This window comes from Lithobates pipiens, unplaced genomic scaffold, assembly GCF_037356315.1.
Source record: "Lithobates pipiens isolate NorthernLeopardFrog02 unplaced genomic scaffold, aLitPip1_a1.2 Scaffold_1, whole genome shotgun sequence".
In the NCBI taxonomy this organism is placed as follows: domain Eukaryota; kingdom Metazoa; phylum Chordata; class Amphibia; order Anura; family Ranidae; genus Lithobates; species Lithobates pipiens.
The window spans coordinates 203572836-203597041 of record NW_027507685.1 but is presented as its reverse complement, the minus strand read 5'-3'; the positions used below and the strand labels follow the sequence as shown (position 1 = coordinate 203597041).

At 43.1% G+C, this 24206-nt stretch overlaps 1 protein-coding gene across 13 annotated transcripts in view; it reads left to right on the top strand.

Moving 5' to 3' along the window:
* RYR1 (ryanodine receptor 1) overlaps window positions 1-24206 on the top strand; it is a 347489-nt gene that overhangs the window by 86335 nt on the left and 236948 nt on the right. For 8 of the 13 annotated variants that reach the window (XM_077480559.1, XM_077480542.1, XM_077480491.1 and 5 more), the window contains exons 2-4: window positions 11051-11170; window positions 14485-14589; window positions 21561-21581. In XM_077480559.1, the coding sequence (XP_077336685.1) occupies window positions 11051-11170; window positions 14485-14589; window positions 21561-21581 (246 nt within the window). The remainder of the gene's footprint in view (window positions 1-11050; window positions 11171-14484; window positions 14590-21560; window positions 21582-24206) is intronic. The other 5 variants (XM_077480582.1, XM_077480567.1, XM_077480575.1 and 2 more) reach the window with 1 other exon arrangement.

Below are 24206 nucleotides of genomic sequence, written 5' to 3'. Positions count from 1 at the left end.
GTACTAGGGTAACATGTCTGGCAAGGGGTAAATTGGGATTGCACGTCTTCATCGATAGAATGTGTTTGTATGCCCTTCTCCAGAATTCCTGGATAGTTTTGCTTTGTCCAGTGCCCTCCCTGCACTTTTATATTATATATACTGTTCTTTCTGCTTGGAAACTTGAAAAAGTTTCCCTTTACATCAAAAGTGGTTTTAGACCAGCTAGAAAACAGCGATAGTAAATGAGAACACTTTCAGAATTGAGCGATGGTGATTGTGGGGAAATTTGCTTCATTATTATTATATTATTTTTATAGTTATTTATATTATAATTTATGATTTCGTGTTTCAAACTTTATCATACCTGGTATGTCTTCTAGACTCTTGTTTGGACAGATTTAAGTGTGTTATTACTAAGAATTACAGGCCTACAATATAACACACCAAATTTCTATGCAAAACAATGTACTACTTTGAGATCCAAAAATCTGACAGTTATTTACCATTGACTGTCCCACTACCTCTGCTGGTAGTTTATTTCAAGCATCAACTACGCTTATGGTGACTGACTTCCAAAGTGCCAATGTTTCAAGTTTCTTCCCTTACCTCTTCTTCCTTCCCTTTTCTTCTCTTCTCTCTTTTGTTTAATCTCCTCCCCTATTTCTTACCTCTTATTTAAGTCCTCATTTCTCTACCCTCCCCCCTTTCCTTTCCTCTTTTTTTTCACTTTCCCTGTTGCGTTCCTTTACTCTTTGCTTTCCTTTCCACATCCCTTTGCTTTTCTGTCCTCTCCCTTTACTTAATCAAAAATTCAACAGTTCTAGTAGGCAATCCCCGGCACTGGTGCTGTAAGAGTCACTAGAAGCCTCTTTTGTCAGCACTCGACTCCCCTCCCATCAGCAGAGCAGTGCAGGGAAGTGTCAGTGAGACCCTAATGCATTCCAGTTTCAGAATTCCCCACCCTGCACTGAGGGGGAGGCACTGTGCCCCAACACAGTGTAAAAGATGGGAAACCTTGTTTGCTTCTCTAACTTTGCTGTAGCTGCGATCGTCTGCATTTGTGATGGGGAAGAGATTGGGTGCAGTTCTGCTGGGGGGGTTCTGTTTCCAGATGGAGGAGGACTGTCATTGGCTACTGCTAAAGCCAATCACAGTCCTGCTAGCCCCATCCACCACCTGGAGGAAGAGGACTCGCTTGGTTTTCACTGTGATTGAGAAAACCACAATCAGGTGACAGTTCAGTTTGTGGAATTACTGTTGAGCTTCTGGGAACTTTGTTGAAATTATTGCGTCACTTACTACTGAACCTCGACACTCTGTGTCCCTTTAAGCCACAGCCAGTATTTAGCGCAATATAATTCACACCCTGTGGCGCAGAGCGTCACACTTTTTCTCAGCTGCGGGGGCCCAACTTATGATCCTGCACACAGGACTAGTGATGGACGAACTTCCGACGGGACGTTTCGCGAAAGCGAAATGCGAACGGACCCAAACGTTCGCGAAACCGAACGTTCGCCGCGGGCCCCATTGACTTCAATGGGAGGCGAACTTTGCAAACCTTCATGTCGAATTTGCGGCCACGTGGTAATTATTAGGGGGTAAAACGTAGTCCCACCATCTGGACAATGACATAATACATGTATGAGGTGAATTTGGGATCGATAACTACAAGCATTTTTATTTTATTTGGGAAATTGTTCTAACAATTCAGGACTATGGAGCTAATGAAGGCAATGGAGGAGAGGGAAGGTCAGGGACCAGGGTAGGCAAAGAAGAGGGTGCAGGAGATGATCACCAGCAGCGTGACATACCGGAATGACACATGCACCGTGATAGAGGCATCTGACAGCAGCACCGTAATACAGAGCACTGACAGCAGCACCGTGACATACAGCGCTGACAGCAGCACCGTGACATACAGCGCTGACAGCAGCACCGTGACATACAGCGCTGACAGCAGCACCGTGACATACAGCGCTGACAGCAGCACCGTGACATACAGCGCTGACAGCAGCACCGTGACATACAGCGCTGACAGCAGCACCGTGACATACAGCGCTGACAGCAGCACCGTGACATACAGCGCTGACAGCAGCACCGTGACATACAGCACTGACAGCAGCACCGTGACATACAGCACTGACAGCAGCACCGTAAGCAGCCCCAGGAGGAAGTCAGCACAGCACAGGGATGGTGTGATCCCCTCATAATAAGAACCCCCAGGAGGAAGTCAGCACAGCACAGGGATAGTGTGATCCCTTCATAATAAGAACCCCCAGGAGGAAGTCAGCACAGCACAGGGATATCATAAGCAGCCCCAGTAGAAATATGACACCGCTCAACCTCTTCAAAGAGGAGGGTAGGGGCATATAGTACGGTGTGCTTTTTTGGGTCAAGGAAGTGAGCCAAATGAATTAAGAAGGTCTGTGTGCTTGATTAAAAAAATAGTTTATAGACATATACATGGTCTACTGGTCACATGTGTTGAATTCCTCCGAGATCCATGCCTCATTCATTTTTAGAAATGTGAGGTAGTTAACACTGTCGTGAGCTAGGCGAGTACGCTTATCGGTCACAATCCCCCCTGCTGCGCTGAACGTCCTTTCGGACAGGACACTGGATGAGGGGCAAGCCAACAGTTCGATTGCAAATTGGGCAAGCTCTGGCCAGAGGTCAAGCCTGCCCACCCAGTAGTCTAGGGGTTCATCACTCCTCAGAGCGTCCACATCGGCCGTTAACCCAATGTAGTCGGACACCTGACGGTCTAGGCGTTCCCTGATGCTGGATCCGGATGACACCTGTCGATGGGTCGGCTGAAAGAATGACCTCATATCCGAAGTCACCAACACATCTTCAAACCGGCCTCTTCTTGCAGGCGCTGTTGGATTGGTACCCGCAAATCCTTCTCTGGGAGTGGGAATTGCTCCTCTGCCAGCGCACGCAAAAGCAGAATGCAGCATTTCTCGAAGCAAGGCCTGGAAGTGCTGCATTCTGACAGCCCTCTGCGACGGCGGTAACATTTCCGCCATTTTGTGTTTGTACCGGGGGTCTAAGTACGTTGCCACCCAGTACTGGTCCTTGACCCTCATGCTTTTTATACGGGGGTCCCTATTAAAACACTGGAGCATGAAGGCCCCCATTTGCACTAAAGTGGAAGCGGTGTGGTGGCCTGGCTCCTGCTCATCATCCAGGATAATGTCGTCCTCTTCATTCTCCTCTCCCCATCCTCGCACAACAGGGATCCCAGAAAGGTTTAAAGCATGCTCTTCTTGCTCCTGCTCATCCGCCCCGGCACCATCCTCCTCTGACTCCTCATCAGACTCCTGTTGTTGACTTGTCTCAGATAGAGTAGCCCCCCCTGGGAATTCATCCAGCATTGCGACTTCCTCATCTTCCCGCTCCTGCTCCTCCACAGCCTGATCAATGACACGACGCAATGCACGCTCCAGAAAGAAGGCATAAGGTACCATGTCACTGATGGCGCCATGGCTGCGACTGACCAGTTTGGTGATCTCCTCAAATGGCCGCAGAAGTCTGCATGTGTCGCGCATGAGCAGCCACTGGCGCGGTGAAAAAAAACCCAGCTCCCCAGAACCGTTTCTTTCGCAGAGTTCATACAGGTAGACGTTAACTGCACGTTTCTGCTGGAGCAGCCTATCAAGCATATAGAAGGTTGAGTTCCATCGCGTCGGGCAATCGCAAATAAGACGTCTGACCGGCAGATGGTGTCGCCGCTGAATGTCAGCAAGGCGAGCCATGGCCGTGTAAGATCTTCTGAAATGGGCCGAGATTTTCCTTGCCTGCCGCAAGATGTCCTGGACCCCAGGGTATTTGACAAGGAATCGCTGCACGACCAAGTTTAAGACGTGTGCCATGCACGGCACGTGCGTGATTTTGCCCTGTTTCAATGCGCTAAGCAGATTGGCACCGTTGTCACACACCACTTTACCAACTGTCAAATTGAGCGGTGTTAGCCACTCATCTGCCTGTGAACGCAAAGCTGAAAGGAGTGCCGGGCCAGTGTGGCTCTTTGCTTCCAGGCACAACAGACGCAGCACGGCATGGCAACGTCTCACCTGGCATGTGGAATAGGTTCTGGGGAGCTTGGGCGGTGCAGCGGAAGAGACGCTAGCAGCGGAAAAGGAGGAGGCAGCTGAGGAGGAGAGGGAGGAGGATGGAGTAGGAGGAGGAGAAGAAGAGTCAGGCCTGCATGCAATCCGTGGCGGTAAAACCAAATCTACACGGGTGCCACGGGTTACATGCTTGACGGCCGTCAGAAGGTTCACCCAGTGGGCAGTAAAACTGATATACCTTCCCTGCCCGTGTTTGCTAGACCACGTGTCTGTGGTCAGATGTATCTTGGCACCGACACTGTGTGCCAGAGATACATTCACTTGCCGCTGAACATGGCCATATAGCTCTGGGATGCCCTTCTCTGAGAAATACTTCCTTCCTGGGACCTTCCATTGTGGTGTTCCAATGGCCACAAATTTGCGAAAGGCCTCCGAGTCCACCAGTTTATATGGCAGTAGTTGGCGGGCTATGAGTTCTGACAAGCCAGCCGCCAACCGTTGGGCAAGAGGGTTATCCGGCGTCATCATTTTTTTACGCTCAAACATTAGGCCCACGGAAGCCTGCCTTTTTGCAGAAAAATGTGAGCTTGGCGTGATGGAAGGTGGAGTGGAGGACAATTGTGAGGAGAGAGGAGAAGGAGAAGTAGAAGACGAGGCTGGACGGTGAGAGCCTGCAGTGTGGCTTTGTGTGTTCCGTTGCTCCCACTGGGCTCGGTGATGGCTGCTCATGTGCCTTCTTAAGGCGGTCGTCCCTAGGTGAGTATTGGGCTTACCGCGACTAACGCGTTGACTGCAAAGATTGCAGATGGCAACGCTATTGTCAGCAGCGGACACGTTAAAAAAAAGCCCACACTGCGGAGCCATGTGCCGGTGTCCTGGGAGCGCCAGATGTGACCGTACATGGTCGATGACTCGCTCCTGATACATTTGCAGTCTGCTTTGTCCCTGCTGTGCAATGTAAGTCATTGCTGCTTCTCCTCCCTATCTGCTGGTCCATATCTCCCTCTGAACTCCCCTCCTCTTCCTCTCTTGTGGGCACCCACGTGACATCACTAGACACGTCATCATCAACGTCACCTTCCCCACCGCTATAAGTAGAGATCTCGGAGTAGGCAGCAACACCGGGGACCAACCTCCTCCTTGGGCTGATCTGGGTACTGTCGTCAGACTGCTGAGTAGCGCTTGTTGCTACCTCCTCTTCCTGATCCAATACCAAGAGTGGCTGCGCATCAGAAATGTCCTCTTGATATGGATCGGAAAATAATTCCAGTGACTCAAGCGGAAGGTATGTGGTGGTGGTGGTGGTGGTCGTGTTGTTGGTGGTAGTGTCTTTGGGGGTGCACATAGCAGAGAGTGAAGAAGAGGGTGCAGATCGAGAGGATGAGGAGGGTGCAGAAGAGTAAGGCTGAGCGAGCCACTCAACCAAGTCTGGTGCATCCTTTAAAGTAATTGAACGCACCTTCTGCAACTTCCCACTTTGGCTCAAGCCTGTTGCTCCTGCCCTACCCCTACCACCCCTGCGGAAGGGCCTGCCTCTTCCTCTGCCTGTCATTTTTTAAATGACCCTGTGACAAAACTCTTAGTCCCTATACCGATGAAGGACTGCTGCAGTATAGGGCAGCAGTCAGCAGTGGTGCACGTCAACCCTATCTATTGTGGACCGATAGCGGTCCTTACAGAACAGCAGACTGTACCGCACTCAAGCCTATGTACCGTAGCACCCTATACCAAGTTACCAGTCCTTATAAGAACTTTTGTGGACCAAGCAGGTTGTGTATTAGTGTTTAGCAGACTGTACGTCAGTCCCTATACCGCTGAAGGACTGCTGCAGTATAGGGCAGCGGTCAGCAGTGGTGCACGTCAACCCTATCTATTGTGGACCGATAGCGGTCCTTACAGAACAGCAGACTGTACCGCACTCAAGCCTATGTACCGTAGCACCCTATACCAAGTTACCAGTCCTTATAAGAACTTTTGTGGAACAAGCAGGTTGTGTGTTAGTGATTAGCAGACTGTACGTCAGTCCCTATACCGCTGAAGGACTGCTGCAGTATAGGTGAGCGGTCAGCAGTGGTGCACGTCAACCCTATCTATTGTGGACCTATAGCGGTCCTTACAGAACAGCAGACTGTACCGCACTCAAGCCTATGTACCGTAGCACCCTATACCAAGTTACCAGTCCTTATAAGAACTTTTGTGGACCAAGCAGGTTGTGTATTAGTGTTTAGCAGACTGTACGTCAGTCCCTATACCGCTGAAGGACTGCTGCAGTATAGGGCAGCGGTCAGCAGTGGTGCACGTCAACCCTATCTATTGTGGACCGATAGCGGTCCTTACAGAACAGCAGACTGTACCGCACTCAAGCCTATGTACCGTAGCACCCTATACCAAGTTACCAGTCCTTATAAGAACTTTTGTGGACCAAGCAGGTTGTGTATTAGTGTTTAGCAGACTGTACGTCAGTCCCTATACCGCTGAAGGACTGCTGCAGTATAGGGCAGCGGTCAGCAGTGGTGCACGTCAACCCTATCTATTGTGGACCGATAGCGGTCCTTACAGAACAGCAGACTGTACCGCACTCAAGCCTATGTACCGTAGCACCCTATACCAAGTTACCAGTCCTTATAAGAACTTTTGTGGAACAAGCAGGTTGTGTGTTAGTGATTAGCAGACTGTACGTCAGTCCCTATACCGCTGAAGGACTGCTGCAGTATAGGGCAGCGGTCAGCAGTGGTGCACGTCAACCCTATCTATTGTGGACCGATAGCGGTCCTTACAGAACAGCAGACTGTACCGCACTCAAGCCTATGTACCGTAGCACCCTATACCAAGTTACCAGTCCTTATAAGAACTTTTGTGGAACAAGTGAGTTGTGAATGTTTAGCAGACTGCAGCAGAAGGGCAGCAGTCAAGTATAATATCCTTTCTATATTTGGAAGAAAGAATATTATACATGTACAAGCCTATTACTGTACCACTGATACCAGTCCTGAAAAGAACCTTTGTGGAACTAATAATAACAGCAAGTCTTTAAAATTACCCTCACTGCCTGACAACACTGCTTCCTTCCTGTCCCTATACAAATTGGCAAAAAAAGAGAACGATTAGTGGTTACTGGAACAGCTCTTTTGTGGACCTTGATAGTAACAGCTAATGATGATGATGATGATGATGATGATGAAAGACTAATCTGGCTGTCCCTGTAGCATACACCGTCCTTTCCCTTTCTCTAAACTAACAAAAGACACTCAGGCTGCTGCAAGAATCAGCAGCACAGCAAACCTATCAACACCTAACACCTATACCAGTCCTGAAAAGAACTTTTGTGTACCAAATAGCTAGTGGTTTATCTCTCCCTACTCCACACAGGAACCTGTCCCTATCGTAACAGAAGAAAGAATGTAAAATGGCCACCGGATCGGGTGTATTTATAGGTTAGGGGGAATGTCCAAGTGTCCATGTGCTGTCATGTCTCAATTGGCTGTCCTGTATCACATGATAAACGTGTCACCAAAGGTTAAAGTTCTTGTATACATTAAACACGTAAGTCCGCCGCGGCGAACGACGGAAAAAGGCGTTCGAACGTGCGGACCGCGAATGTCGGAAATTCGCCGCGAAACGACCGCCGGGCGAAACGTTCGTCCATCACTACACAGGACCACTGCTTTCAGAAAATGCCCCTGTTCGCATCATCGCGCATCCATTCCAGATGCTTGTATGTGACATCACATATATCACATACATCACACACAAGCATGTGGGCTGGATTCAAGAATGAGATCAGCAGGATGAGTGTGCCAGGACAGGTAGATGTGTCTCATCTCTGCTTCCTTTTGCCACTCTGCATATCACGCACATCACAGATGAGAAAAGGGTACAGCGGTGGAGCAGATGAGCAGAGGGGTTCAGAGGTGGGACAGAAGAGCAGGAGCTACAGTGGTGGGGCAGATGTGCAGGGAGATACAGTCGTGGAAGAGATGAGAAGGGGCTTCAGCAGTGGGACAGAAGAGCAGGGAATACAGTGATGGGGCAGATGAGAAGGTTATTCAGTGATGGGACAGAAAAGCAGGGGAAGTAGAGCAGTGGGGAAAATGTGAAAGGAGGTATATTGGTGGGGCAGAAGAGCAGGGGGTACAGAGGTGAGACAGATGTGCAACAGGTGCATTGATGTGGCAGATGAGTAGCGGGCTTACAGTGGTGGGACAGAAGAGCAAGGGGTACAGTGGTGGGGCAGATGTGCAGGAGGTACAGTAGTGGGAGGGATGAGAAGGGGGTTCAGCAGTGGGACTGAAAAGCAGGGGGGTACAGTGGTGGGGCAGCTGTGCAGGGGGGGGGGGACAGTGATATGAGGTGTGAAGGTGCAGGAATTGGGGCTGATCTGATGCGCGAGAGTGCAGGATGGTAATTTCTCACTAATACTCAAGTAATTTACAGCATTTACTTTATTAAAAAAATCCTTTTCATGATTGAGAGTGTGAAGTTGACATTTTTTTGTAATAAAATCGGCACGCTCAATTTCTTTGCCTACCCCTGTTCTATACTAATCCTACAATACTGTAGGATCCTACACTAATTTCTACAATACTGTGTGTTTTACTAAATGTAATACATCAATTCAAACAATAAATACAAATGTTACAAATACAGTACATATTTTATTAGTGTAACTAAGTGCAAATAAAGAACAAAGTGCTGAGTACAGATAAAAAAAAGTGACGTGTTATCCAAGTTCATAAATAAAGCTGTGTCCAAAAATCGAGTGTCCATTATCCAAAAAGTATTCCTTTATCAAGTGCCAGACCACAGCTAATATCTTATGTTAACCTTTTACTTCAGTGCACCACAAAGTGATCACTGCCACCATTTGCTCCAAAAAACTCATCGGACAACAACTTTTCTGGTATCTTTAAAAACTAGCAATAAAGAGCATGGATTCAAAAATGGCTTCTCCTGCTTCTCTTCTCCTCTCACAGCCGCATTATTTAATAACCACGGGACCAGCATCCAACATACCAATCATAGAGGAAGAACCAGCACAGTGTAAACCCGCCAATTTATTTATAAAATCAACATTACACCAAAAACACAATCGCATGTAAAGTGTTCCAGCCGGATTGCTGCAGTACTGCTTATGATCTGGCACCTTATGAAGGAATAATTATTGGGCACTTCATTTAAAAAAATATATTTTTGGACACAGCTTTGGAAATATTTTATTTATTTATGAACTTGGATAACACGTTACTTTGTTTTTCCTCTGTACTCAGCACTTTGATAGTTACACTGTAACAAAATATGTATTTGCAACATATTTATTGTTTGATGTATTACATTTAGTAAAACACACAGTGTTGTAGAAATTAGTTTAGTATCCTCTACTACAGTATTGTAGGATTAATATAGAAACCAGCGCTGTTCCATTTTCGATACATTACTGTAACTTTTTGGTGAGTTTCTCATTTTAGGAATAGCTACTGGACCTGTTTTGGGGGATTCTATGGCACAGTTAATTTATTCTTCACTCTTCCTTTCCTTGCATGTTCATTTCCTTTTTTCTTTCCTTTCCTCTTCCCTTTCTTGTTTTTTTTCTTATTTCTTCCTTTTAATACCTCTTCCTCTATGTTCCTTTTATCTTTTTTTTCTTTAATTCCCTCTTCCCTTCCTTTCTCTTTCCTTAGATCTTCCTTTAGTCACCCTTCCTTTTCATTGCTTTCTTTTTCCTTTCCTTTCTCCTCCACTTTTCCTTTTTCCTTTCCTTTCCCTTTCCTTTCCCTTTCCTTCCCCTTCCCCTTCCTTCCCTCCCCTTCCCCTTCCTTCCCTTCTCCTTCCTTCCCTTCCCTTCTCCTTCATTCCCTTCCCCTTTCTTGACTTCTCATTCATTCCCTTCCCCTTCCTTCCCTCCCCCTTCCCTTCCCCTTCCTTCCCTTCTCCTTCCTTCCCTTCCCTTGTCCTTCCTTCCCTTCCCTTCTCCTTCCCTCCCTTCTCCTTCCTTCCCTTCCCTTCTCCTTCCTTTCCCTTCCCTTCTCCTTCCTTTCCCTTCCCTTCCTTCTCTTCCCTTCCCCTTTCTCACTGTATCCTTCACTCTCTTTTTTTATCTTTCCCTTTCTTTTTATCTCTTGTTTGCTATGCTTTCTTTTAGTGTTTCTTTTTTTTTTTCTGCCTTTCTTTATGTTTCCCTTTCCTCTCCTCTTCCTTTCCCCTTCTATATTTTCTTTAAATTCCATTTCTTGTGAAATATGTTTTAGTGAGAAATAGAAGAGTTGCAATTGTAGACTGATTCTTAAGATGAGTGGTCCAGGGCTGTGTCCTTATCCTTTTTTCTTCATGATGAAACACTGACATGGAACACGCATTTGCATATCAGCTATTTAGACCTCAGTATGCAAGGTCAGCTTCCACATTTCCCTCCTGACAGATTTTATAAAGAGATGTAGAGTTGAAGACATACATTTACTAGCTCTTGGTGGGTATTATAAGACAGTGTTTCTCAACTCCAGTCCTCAAGTACCCCCAACAGGTCATGTTTTCAAGATTTCCCTTAGATGAAACGACTGTGGTAATTACTAAAACAGTAAAACTGATCAAATCAAGTTCAAAATAATGGAAAGCCTGAAAACGTGACTTGTTGGGGGTACTTGAGGACTGGAGTTGAGAAACATTGGTGTAAGGGACACGTGCATTGTGCAGTCTTCTTGAAACTCCTTGGGCAATAAAAGGTATATCCTTATTTTCTGCTGATTTGTTAAAACTGTATAACACGCTACCAACAGGAATCAACAGTATAGAAACTCAGTGATGAGCCTGGTGTTTCCACTCCTTCAGTGGTGGGCACCACTCAAAGCACCACCTCAGTGGTGGGCACCACTCAAAGCACCACCTCTATTCTGATGATGGGCTTAGCTGTTTGTTTACAGTGGACCATCTATTGATAAAGGATGTCATCATGTTGCAAATTCAACTCTTCTTATAATTTCTGTTTATGTCTAATTTAATAGGAGGATGTGGTTGTCCTACAATGCAGTGCTACAATTCGAAAAGAAAACCTTAAGATGTGCATGGGAGTCGAAGGCTTCGGCAATCGCCTCTGCTACTTGGAATCAACGTCTAATGCTCAGGTATCATTAATATCCATTAACTACAATGATTAAAGGAAATGTATTTAACTCTTGTTGTTGTCAATGCTGTTTTAGTGTTTTTTTTGTACACATGTTTAAAAAATACTTTTAGGCCTGAAAACTAGGTAAAACTCCCAACATATATTTTTGAACACAGATACTGTGAAGAATACAATCGTGGTAGTTCCAAATTTTTATGTTGCATGATATTTGTGCAATGGTTTATCAAGTGCAAATCTTCAGTAAAAAAAAAATACACTAAATTTTATTATAAGGCACGAAAATATAATATATTACCCAATTTTCTGGTAAAATATAAAAGATGCTGCACAGCGTAAATAGATACCCAAAATGTCAAGCTTAAAATTGTGTATGCCTGTAAAACATCATCAAACTTCGGTAACCTATATTTTCCATAGGGGACAATTTAAAAATCCATACAGGTCACTTTAAAGTTAACCAAGCACAGTGATATGTAATATGTAGCGGAAGCATGTAAGCCCCCGACAGGTGTGTTTTTACATTTGTATGTATTTGGGGGCAGAGCAGGCTCCAATTTTTTTGGAAGAGGGTTTAAGTGCTTGGGTGTAAACTTATTTTATAGTACTTTGTTTTCCTCTTTTTTTTATATCACATTTACTTTACACGCACATGAACGGTAATGACTTCCCAGTTTTAGTTCGTAGGTTTCGATATTGAGTTGGCCCACCCTTTGCAGTTATAACAGCTTCAACTGGTTTAGGGGTGTGTCTATGGGAATGTTTGATGCTTCTTCCAAAAGCGCTTTTGTGAGGTCAGGCACTGATGCGAACGAGAAGGCCTGGCTTGCAGTCTCCACTCTAATTTAATTTATCCCAAAGGTGTTCTATCAGGTTGAGGTCAGGACTCTGTGCAGGCCAGTCAAGTTCCTCCACCCCAAACTCGCTCATCCATGTCTTTATAAACCTTAATTTTTGCACTGGTGTGCAGTCATGTTGGAACAGAAAGGGGCCACCCCAAACGGTTCCCACAAAGTTGGGAGCATGAAATTGTCCAAAATGTCTTGGTATGCTGACCCCTTAAGAGTTCCCCTCACTGGAACTGAGGAGCCAAGCCCAACCCCTGAAAAACAACCCCACACCATAACCCCCCCCTCCACCAAATGATTTAAAGCAAGTTTGGGGTGGAGGAAATTTACTGGCCTGCCCAGAGACCTGACCTCAACCCGATAGAACACCTTTGGGATGAATTAGAGTGGAGAGCGCAAGCCAGGCCTTCTCGTGCAACATCAGTCTCTAACCTCACAAATTTGCTTGTTGGAGAATGGTCAAACATTCCCATAGACACACTCCTAATCCTTGTGGACAGCCTTCCCAGAAAAGTTGAAGCTGTTATAGCTGTAAAGGGTGGGCCAACTCAATATTGAACCCTACGGACTAAGACTGGGATGCCATTAAAGTGCATGTGTATAAAGGTGCCCCAATACTTTTGACAATGTAGTGTAGGTGACAAAAAGTGCCCTATGTGATGTAATTTATTTATGACATGTTCTCTTTAATGAGACCCGATGTCTTCTCTGCCCTCCATTGAAGCTAATAGAATGCAGATCACACTTCCTTGACCACAGTAGCCAGGGAAAATGATGCCTAAAACTGGAAGTGACATTATACATGCCGCTTCTGGGTTCGGGCAGCTAATGGAGATCGGGGAATGGATGGTTTCCCTCAGCTTCAGCTGGCCATGTGGGTGAGACAGCAGCCAGGGGTGTGTAAAAAAAAAAAATAAATAAATAAAAAATCTCCGCTGGCACTTATGTAAGCCTTATGTCGGTGGTAGCAAAAGGGTTAAAGTCCACTGTCGGGCAAAATGTATTTCTTTTTTATTTTCCAAGATCTTTGTTAAGTTTTCAAGAATAAACATAGATGTTAACCATCTAATCTCAACAGTACATTTAAGAGGATGTCTAATGGGGCTCATACCCCTGCATGAAAAGGCAGTACAGTAAGTGTATAAATCAATGTACAAAAAACATAGTAACCTATTGAACAATATCGAACATTTCCCCCACTCATATTTTTTCATTATTCTTATTACCACCGTTTCTGTTAGATGTAGCATTGTTCCAATCCGGGTGTCTTCAGATGGAGTAAATTTCTACAGGTTATCAGAACTAGCACAATGTTTTTTTTTTTTTTTAATTTGTAGCTCTAATCAAATTAGTGAAATGGAGGAGCGGAATACAAGCATTTGGAGAGATTTACTTTAATTTCTGTCACTGTGAGGACAAGAAATAATTGGAAATCTCTCCCACAGGGGAACCAAAGTTTTTTTTTTTTTCTTTTTTTTTCTTTTATCCAAAGCAAAACAAAAAAATATATTGTCTGGAGCTAAGCTTTAAAAATTATACTGCAATCATATTTAATAAAAAAAAAATATAAATATATATATATATAAATATATATATATATAAATATATATATATAATATACACACACCGGGCTTTTTTTTTTTCTTTACCCACGACTCCCTCCCCACACTCACACCTTTCAATGTGGGAGGGTCTTAAAGGGGCATTAAATATCAAGAGTGCATTATGTACAGAGTGCAGAGTTCAGGGGTGCGCTGAATACATAGTGCAGAGTTTAGTCTTCTTCTACAACTGCCCACCTCTGCATCCCCATCCCCATCTTGCTTTCACTCCTCTTCTGCTGATCTTGGCCTGCAATCCCCCCACTGCCCCCACCCCATCTTCTCCCCCCTCCTCAAACACTCCACCATCTTCCACGTGTCTTACTTTTGTTGCTGTATTCAGCTGGGGTGTTGGCATCTGCACCGCACCCTAGGCACCTGCATCTCCCTTGTCCCCATCCTGCACTCAGTGGGAGCTGTTCAGGAGATCAGATCTGTGGGAGCCATTGGGAGACCAGCGGTCACTTGTAAACACAGAAGCTAAAAGTCTGTATTTACAAGGAACAGTGAGCAGGGAGTGGAAGGCCTGAGTCATAGGTGGTGGAACCAAGTTCCACCAAGTTCCAGCTGAAAAAAATAAATAGATATCTATATATCTATATATATATATATCTATATATATATCTATATATCTATATATTTATATATCTATCTCTATATATATATATATATATATATATATATATATATATATAGTGTATAAAATCTCTTGGCTATCTTCACATGTTATTGTAGATTTATTTTTATTTTTTTCAGTCTTTTTGGTTGTTCTTTAATGCTTTCCTACCTTATTTTTATTCTGTTTCTCCTTTCCACTGTCAGTTTCCTTTACATAACCACATGCCTATATTTATATCCTCTTCCAGAATGTACCTCCCGATCTTGCTATTTGCTGCTTTATTCTGGAGCAGTCTCTGTCAGTTCGAGCCCTGCAAGAAATGCTGGCAAATACAGTGGAGATGGGAAGTGAGGTATGGTTCATGAATTCCTTTGTTTGGCTTACAACTTGCATCGTGTTTGCCTTCTGTTTGTTGGTTGTCATACTTGCTTTGCTGTTGCATCATATCCTACATTAGCTCCACTGCTACCATCCCTTCAAGGAAACCTTCACGGAATGATGTTGTTCATTAAACTTACATTTTTTGTATTACCAGGTCTCTTATTACAGATATGTATTATCTTTCTTCTTTATCTTCTTATGTTTTTATGTTTTTTCTTTGTGTATTGTTTGTTCATTGCCAAGAAACTTTAGATTCTTGTCATTTTTAATCACAATTATAGTCTGCTTGCAAAATCTCGCTTCTAGAAATGAACTAGTTTATAGATCTGATGCCACTGATGCCTACACATTGTTGTGTAAAATCTTCTGGGAAAAGTATTCTGGATTTCTGGGATCACCCAATCCTGCAGATTAGGAATTCTCCAGCCAGTGCTGTGTCCATGCAGTGCAGAACATCAGGTTTTCTTTAAAGTGGCTGTAAACTTCTAAAATGAAAATGAACAAAGCATATCCTGATATAATTTGTACTTGCCTCAGTCCATAGCACCTAGTGTGGATTCTGGCTGCTCTCTCTTTTCTCTGCAATCTGCATCTTTCACTTCTGACAGCTTTTCCTGGCACCTGTCAAATCATGGTGATGCCCCCTCCCCTCTAGTACACAGCAGATGATAGACATATTCAGATATGCATGTTTCCCAGTGAGGCTGTGTAGAATGCGGTGTGTCTATTCCCTTCACTCAGGTGCCGATTACACTCAGCTCTCTGCTCTGTGCTGTGTATGATGTCAAATCCCTGCCCCCTGCCATTTGTTAGCTGAGAAATGACCATGTGCTTTGTATGCTTTATATAGCTGTGGAGGAGAGAGAACTGCAGATAAGCAGTGGCGGCCAGTACATAAGAGGTGCAGGGGCCCCTAGTTTGCATAGTCCCACACATGATGAAGAAGTCACAAAATGATTTTTTTTTTAATAACATAAAATATTTAACATTTTTTAGCACCTTAAAGTAAAAAAATGTTAGTTATATTATCATTTATTTTTATATCATAAAAATCAATTGTTCTGTGTGTGTGGCTGTGCACTGTGTGGGGTGCTGGCCTAATCGTTTTCTTTTAGGTCCGTCATTTTTTTCCAAGCACGTGATTCGAGCCTGCGGCTCTAATTGGCTTATTTTTTGTTGTCCACGGGGCGCAGAGCACTGCGCCACAAACCCTCCCACTTTGTGACTTTAGCGAATCAATATTAGCCTTCGGTTTCCAGCTTCTCATCCCAGCAGGACAGGAGGCTGAAGATTTTGTAATCCGCAAAGAAGACCGGGTTAACACGGAAGTATCAGGGGAGCAGTGACCACGGAAGGCTTTTTTTAGCACCACTTTAGCACCACCACTGTAAACAGGTACAGCTTATGTGAGACAATCTTCTTCATCACCGTGTATCATCTGAGGCTAGTCACTTTAGTGGGCTTTTGAAAGGGTTTATTATCACTGTAATGGTGATCCCACCAGCAGGTTATAATTACACTCCCTCAGCTGTCAGGAGTAGATGCCTCATGCTTCCAGAGAGAATCTGAGAAAACCCTTAGCCTCTGTAAGCTTCAAGTTGTGTCTTTGAGCCTACACAAAGCTAGCTTGCTTCACTCCAAATGGCCAAATAGAATGGCAAGGGAGTGAACGGAGGGTAAGCATAAGCAGCTCTGAGCGCCATCATTAAAGCAAACCTGTTGTGTTGCTCTCCGTGGACCACAGTTTTATGTCCTTGCTCTGCTCACACTGCACTTTAAAGGGAAAATTACATTCAAAACTTTTACATTTGAGTGTTGTACAGCAAAAAAAAAAAACACTGTCTAGAGTTTAAAATCTTTCAGAAGAAATGCTATTTTTCTATCCATTTTCTTTATTTACTATGCTCAGGACAAAAAAGTAAAATGTTTAAAGGTTTTTCTTTTTTAATTGGGTAAATATGAAATATTGATATATCATTTTTTCATATTTACTATTCACAGCCAGCACATTAAACACTAGGCTCTTATTTTTACATGTTCACCAGGATAACCTTAACTGCTTTACTGAAGCTAGTCTAGAGCTGAATAGCTGACACCCAAATTACACGCACGCATCAGAATGAATCAAAGAATGTAACTCCTTTTCCTATCCTCCTCTCTCCTTGAAAATTGAAATATGAAATTTCAATTACAAAGAGACAACCACCAAGACAGAAGCTACAGATGCGCTCTCTAGAAAACCCAGAATGCTCTGCAAAGCAATTCAGGGATGGATCCTGTAGTAAAGCTGTTTTAACAAAATAATATTTTCTTTTTAAAAAGGTATAAGACATGGGTGTGAAAATAGTAGTAACCAAAATATATTCTTATTTGCCTTGAAAGAGACCAGTATAAGGAGGATAGATCTAACTAAGCTTCTACTAAGCGAACTCCGGAGGTCTCCCCTTCTCTGATGCAGTGGCTGTCTCCATTGTTTACAGTCTGTCCAGATATATGATATTCATCGTTCACTGGGCCGGTGTCCCTTAATTACTTGAGACTTCATGTTAAAAGCAGTGCCACATTTAGACCTTGGGGGGGCCGGGGCACTTCAAGTTGGGGGGGTCCCTCAACATAGAAATTCAATTATTTGACAAATAAAACAGTGAACTGAAATGAATGATAAACTGTATTTGTTCTAAAAAAAAAATGTTCGGTTCCGAAGAAGACACTAGTCATTTTTTTTTCTTTTCTTATATCTATTAATTGTTAGAATACACATTACACGGGTAATTGTAACTGGCAAGTCATATATCATGGTTATGCATCACACTGCAATATTTACAAAACGTCTTTCTTCCTGCACATACCATCTGCATAACCTTTAGCTTAAAGGAGTTGTAAAGGCAGAAGGTTTTTTATCTTAATGCATTAAGATAAAAAAAACTTTGTGTGTAGCATCCTCCCCAGCATCCCCTAATTACTTACCTGAGCCCCATCTCTCTCCAGCAATGCCCACGAATGTCTAAGTAATCCAGGACACACCTCCTGATTGGCTGAGTCACAGCAGTGGTGCTATTGGCTCCTGCAGCTGTCAATTAAAGTCAGTCAGCCAATCGGGGGAGAGATGGAGCATGGCCGGGTCAGGCTCTGTGTCTGAATAGACACTCGGAGCTGTGACTCTGCTCGGGTGCCCCCATAGGAAGCTGCTGACTGTGGGGGCACTTTATTAGAGGGAGAGGCCAGGAGCAGCAAAGAGGGACCCGAGAAGAGGAGGATACAGTCTGCCCTGTACAAAACCAACTGCACAGACGAGGCAAGTATGACATGTTTGTTATTTTTTTTTTAAAACAATCCTTTACAATAACTTTAAGCCGGCCATAGATGGGTCGATTCTTGGTGGGTTCAGCAGTGACTGGCTGAGATCCCATTGATCTATGGGTAGGCTAGTTATACCCAAGCTGACCCATCGATCATCATGGTGGCTTTAGGTGCCAGCAGTAATCAGTGTGTTCTGCCCATCAGAAAGGCTTCCCCGCTGGCAGAAGACAATAGTGCAGGAAAGAAAATTGCATAATCTGTGGACTAATACAAAATATAAAGTGCAGCGCTAAATTAAACTGAAAATATAAATGACACAATGTCTGCCAGCATGTGAACAGTAAAGTGCAATGATCAATATGCAATATCACTATAACTAATATGCAGCATTGAATAATAGTGAAATTAATAAAATCGATGTACAACTAACATAATACAATATAGCATATGACATAATATACTGTGCAAGCATGCAATAAACAAATGTGAAACTTGTGCAATATGGCATACCAAAGTGAACAAATTTTTTTTTTTTTCATATGTGACTAATATACAAATATAAAAATCCGATAAAAAAAGAAAGAAAAGTTCTTATGAACTAATGTTCAGTGAAGGAGGTCCTACGAGTATTCAGTGGATGAGAACCCACAAGAAGTGGACAGCGTTGGTCAGATGTTTGACAGCATGTCACCCATCACCATAGTTAAAGGGGTTGTAAAGGTAAATGTTTTTTCACCTTAATGCATTCTAGTGAAAGTCCCGCGCTCATCCCCGCCGTCCTCTTCGCCGCTCAGCCTGGCCGCTGATTGGCTGGAGTGGATGGATTGAAAGCAGCGCAGCCATTGGCTCACGCTGCTGTCAATCACATCCAATGATGCAGCGCGCTGGGGCAGGGCCATGTGATACAGCGAGTGGCTATAGCCGCCGGCTGTATCACGAGAGCGCGCCTGCAGGTGCTTCTCACCATGCGTGGGAGCTAGCATGAACGTGAGAAGTACCTGCAGGAGGAAACAGAGACAGCCGCCGAGGGACCCCAGAAGAGCAGGTTCGGGGCCACTCTGTGCAAAATGAGCTGCACAGTGGAGTATTACATGTTTGCTATTTAAAAAAAATATATTTTTACTTTACAATCCCTTTAAGATAAAAGGCTTACCAGAAAGCCAGTGACCACCCTTACTCGGGGGCGTCAAAAAGCGATTGTTTGGATTCAAAGATCCACTGGAAGGATCTCCAAGTGTCTCTCACCAGAAGCCTCTATGTACGGTAAACAGCAGCCAGAACATCTGATAGCCTCAGCAACAGAGTGTATAAAATATGTAAAGAGACAAAAGACCTAGTATCCAGGATAGTGTAGTATTGTCTCATAAGTGGTTTATTGGCAATGCTGCATACATATGCTTCAAACTGGGGGCGCAGCTCCAGTGCAAACAAGGCAAAAAAGTCCTTTGCAATTTAAAAATCCATGAAAGTGATCGCACATGTGTAGAGTGTGTGAGTGTGGACGCCACACTCGCGTGCTCTGCGCATGTGCGATCGCTTTCATGGATTTTAAATTGCAAAGAACTTTTTTGCCTTGTTTTCACTGCAACATTGAATAATAGCAAAATTAATAAAATCAACATACAACTAACATAATACAATATAGCATATGACAGTGATGGTGAACCTTGGCACCTGTCAAACATCTGACCAACGCTGCCCACTTCTTGTGGGTTCTCCTCCACTGAATACTTCTGGGATCTCCTTCACTAAACATTAGTTCATAAGAACTTTTCTTTCTTTTTTATATTTGTATATTAGTCACACATTAAATAATTGTTTTTCACTTTGGTATTCCATATTACACAATTTTCACATTTGTTTATTGCATGTTTGCACATTATAGTATGTCATATGCCAGTGATGGTGACTCCTTGGCACCCCAGATGTTTTGAAACTACATTTCCCATGATGCTCATCTACATTGCAGAGTGCATGAGCATCATGGGAAATGTAGTTCCAAAACATCTGGGGTGCCAAGGTTCGCCATCACTGTGATATGCTATATTGTATTATGTTAGTTGTATGTTGATATTATTAATTTCATTATTATTCAATGTTGCATATTAGTTATAGCGATATTGCATATTGATCATTGCCCATTGCACTATATTTTTCACATGCTGGTAGGCATTGTGTTATTTATATTTTCAGTTTAATTTAGTGCTGCACTTTATATTTTATACTACTACTTCATGCCCAATATCTGGCTTAGTGTTCAGCTGCTGATTCTTTAACCGAGTGCAGCTATAATAATTTTTATACATATAGTCTGTGGACTGCCTAACTCATCAAACTATATCGTTTTGAGCAGTGGTCATCAACCCTGTCCTGAGGGCTCACTAACAGGCCAGGTTTTATGTAGTACCTTTGGGGAGATGCAGACTAGAATACTGCAGTCACCGAGCAGCAAATTCTATCACCTGTGATGTATTTCAGGGCTGGGCTGTTGGTGGGCCCTGAGGACAGGGTTGATGACCACCGATCTTGAGGACACTGCTCTCAACAGCCGGTAGGCACAGAGCACTTGGTCTTTCCTGGGTCATTGTGGTTCTCATATAATTAGTTATCAGTGCTAATCTGCCGAATGACCTTTCTCCTGAACATCTAGTGGCCATCATGGTCAAATATATTCTAAGAGCTACATTACCACCTGGAAGGGTATCAACAATCCGTTCATCATGTAATAAAACTGCCTATTGAGATGGAGTGAAACATGACTTGGGCTTGGCAAAGACTGCAAACTGGACAATTTCCTCAACAAATACAATACTGAAGTTTCAAGGGAAAATAAGTGTCTTTTTTTTATATAAAGGAAGTCTGGGGCTTCCACTTGGAGGGGGGACATTGCCGCTTTACCCCATTATAAATCTGGCACTGGTTAAGATGACATATACTCAGTTCATGGCTCCCTTCAAGCCATTTATAGCTGAAGAGAATTTATTTTGACAACCTGTAAACACCAAGGGGGAGGCCTCATTAGTGCTATGGAGGGAAGTAGGAAACTGGGTGGACTAAAGTAATTTAGCTTATGGATGGCTGGGTTTAGCAGACGTTTATTAAAATAAACCTATATTTGAAAGCACTCTTTGAGCTACCTGCAAAGGATTATTGAAAAGCATTACTGAACTCGGATATAATTAAACTAAGTTTGCCTCCTGCTTTTTGGGTTGCTGCTGCTCCTTGGAATGATTGTGCTGTGTATGGCACATACCTACATGTGTAGACAGCACCAAAGTACCAAAAACCTTGACCAAGCCTGATCAACTTGTCTTCAGCAATATGGCACGGGTCCATTAAGTCCTATAGCCCTGCCTATCTTGCCTAGGAGAGCCATTACATCTGAACTCTAATAAGCACCATTGACTTAATCATCATTTTGGTGGTTGGCTTACACTTGAGGTTTCTGCAGCAAGACACCAAAAAGTCCATGTATACATAATCTGTCCTCATTTAACTTAATCAGTGCAGGATACAAAATGTCTTGTTGTCCAGATTGTCTCAAAATGTCAGATTCTATTAGGCTGCCTTGCTGAGCTGTTTGTGACCTAATATCTTCTGTGTTTTATTTTGGCTTTTCTTTTCTTTTGGTCTTCATGCTAGGCACCCAATTTGGATAAGTGGGTATGTTTTGTGGCCTTGCTCTGATCCCTCCTGTGATTTCCCGTTCCTTTTTTTTTTTTTGTTTGCTGGTGGAACCTCATCACTCCACACACAAGACAGGAACTTTCCAAGTTGTAAACTTTGTTCCTTTTTCTCCCTTTGCCTTCTTAGCTGCCCTATCTACTGCCGCCTAGTCTTAGTAATACATTATATCCAGTCTGCTAACTCTGGGGCTCACAATGACACTAAAATTCATGATGGAGCAAATCCTTAGGGGAGATTCTGTGACCAAGCTCCTCTTTTACACAGTGCTGAAATTCTTCTGCACTCGGATTTCAAATCAGCTGTCTTAAAATCACTCTAGAAATAGACTGGCCCCCATCCTGTGCTTCTTTTCTGAACTCAGATGTTCTTTTAATGTAAAGATTAAAGACAACTAGTTACACATAATATTTATATAATGAAACACAAATCCATTTGTATTCCTGCAGCAATAATTAGGCCAAAATATTCAGAGCGAAGTGCTGATCCTTTGGCCTTAGACTCGTAAAATGTTTTTATAGTTAAAGGATGTCATCATCCTACATGTTTAACTTCTATAATGCTGTGTATCATGAACCAAGGTTACATGAAGCCTGTTTGGCTTTAGTTTCTTGGCTGAAGCATGGTACATAAGTCAAAGAGTTGGAGGGGAAATTATCTTGAAGTCTAATATTGGTCAACTGCTTGATCTCAACTATCCAACTGCAGATGACCTATAACCTTTGCTGCAACAATGACGGTTCTATATTTCCATCCTGACAGGTTACTTTTAATGGCAAGGTTTTAATTATTAGGGAGCTCAGTCTTAACTGTTAACAAAGATCAGTTTCTAATATTACCTATCTAAAAGTAGCACCTTCCTTTGGTACCCACTGCCTTTACAAAATAAAACTCTTACTACAGAACTTTTTAAAGCTTCCTTAAAGTATAGGTAAAGTCAAACCTAGAGCAAAGTTGTAGACAGAATAGAGAAGTGTTAGAACCCTGTCAAGGCATGAGGCCGCAAATGATAGAAAAGCCAAACTTTTATCGTTTTTTTAAAACAAATGGTCGAGAACACATCGTTAGCTTGGGACATCTGTTCCAATGACAACTATCTAACTAAAGCTGGGTACACACCTATTGAAAATTGGCCAGTTCAGCAGGGACCGGTCAAATATGGATCTGTGTGTAGCCTTCCCAGTTCCAGAGCAGTTGATCATTAGATTAAAAAAAACTGTCTATACCCAGCTTTACTCTGTAGAGATGACCTCTTCCTGTTGTGTCTCCAGCACAGGAACCAAAGGGAAAATCTCCCAACTGTACATTTTGAGCCTACAGAGACACATGTATCAATTGGTTTGAAAAAATTGGCACCAGTTTCAGCTGTAGTTTTTCAAGTAAAAAATAAATGCTTATTTTCTAGGTAATATATACAGTACAAGAGCCTGTTTAAGACAGCAGCTGTTCAGACATTCGCAGACACAAAAATTATCCAATCCTCTTGTTTGTTGGCTGTATAAAGATTTAAAGAGTGATGTGGTTCCAACAGTTGACCTTACCAACTCCATCTCCGCTGGTCTCGTTGTTTTGCAGCCTGTGTGCCAAAGTCTTTACATTTTTCCTCTTCTGTTGACCTGACATCTTACAAAAACTAGGTGTTTTTTTCCTCCATTGACTCCCGTTTTATGATTCCTTCTCTTTCCTTCCTCCATTGCATGGTATAAACCAGACCTCCTTTCTAACAGGTGTTTACCAAGTTGCTGAAGACCTTGGAATCTCTAAATATGGACTCCAGCTTGCAGGGGGTTGCGGTGGGCAGGAAGTGCTATGCTGTTCTGAAGAATTAATGGCAATCTTCATTGTTCCAATAAATTATTCAGAATTTTAATTTACATTGTAAACTTTACATCTAATTGGTTAAAAACTGATCCGGGTCGAAATTTTCCTATACAAAATCTGTTCTCATTGCTTAATGCAGCCAATCAGATTCTACCTTTTTATTTGTGTTCTCAGCAGTGTGGAAGAATGGGTGCATCTGGTTTGTGTTTGCATCAAAACAGTTCTTTTTTTCATTCACTTTTAATCACGAAACCCTCAATGTCTTCTCTCTTAGAGGAACAATGAGGACTGCTCCAGCTGTATGTCTGGTTTGGGCTGGCCATTATTGGCTCTGTTAAATCAAGTAATTCACTTTTGACACATTGGCAATGCAGATCTTAAAGCAGACCTCTCTTTTGCCCTGTATCCTATTTGTCTTGTCCTATAAATGTTAACTTAAAGCTATGTTAACAATCTCGCTGGTAAGGATCGAGTAGTAGAATGGCTAAGGCACAGTTTCTGGAGAAAATGCAGCCTCAGGCCCTCCAGTGTTGGTCATCTTACCAAGTCCCTAGGCATCTGGTTATGTGTTCAATGAGTAGACCACAGCTAAGAATGGCTGAATTTCATGAAGCTTTTCAGATCAGCGCTGGAAGGAGCCTGACACTTTCTTCTTTTCAGCAAAGGTACATGTTACGTAAAGGTAAATAATGTTACTCATATGTGTGCCAGGCTGCCAGCAATGCTGTTAACATAGCTTTGAGTATAGGTGAGCATTAAAAAAAAGTTTTTCTCACAATTAGA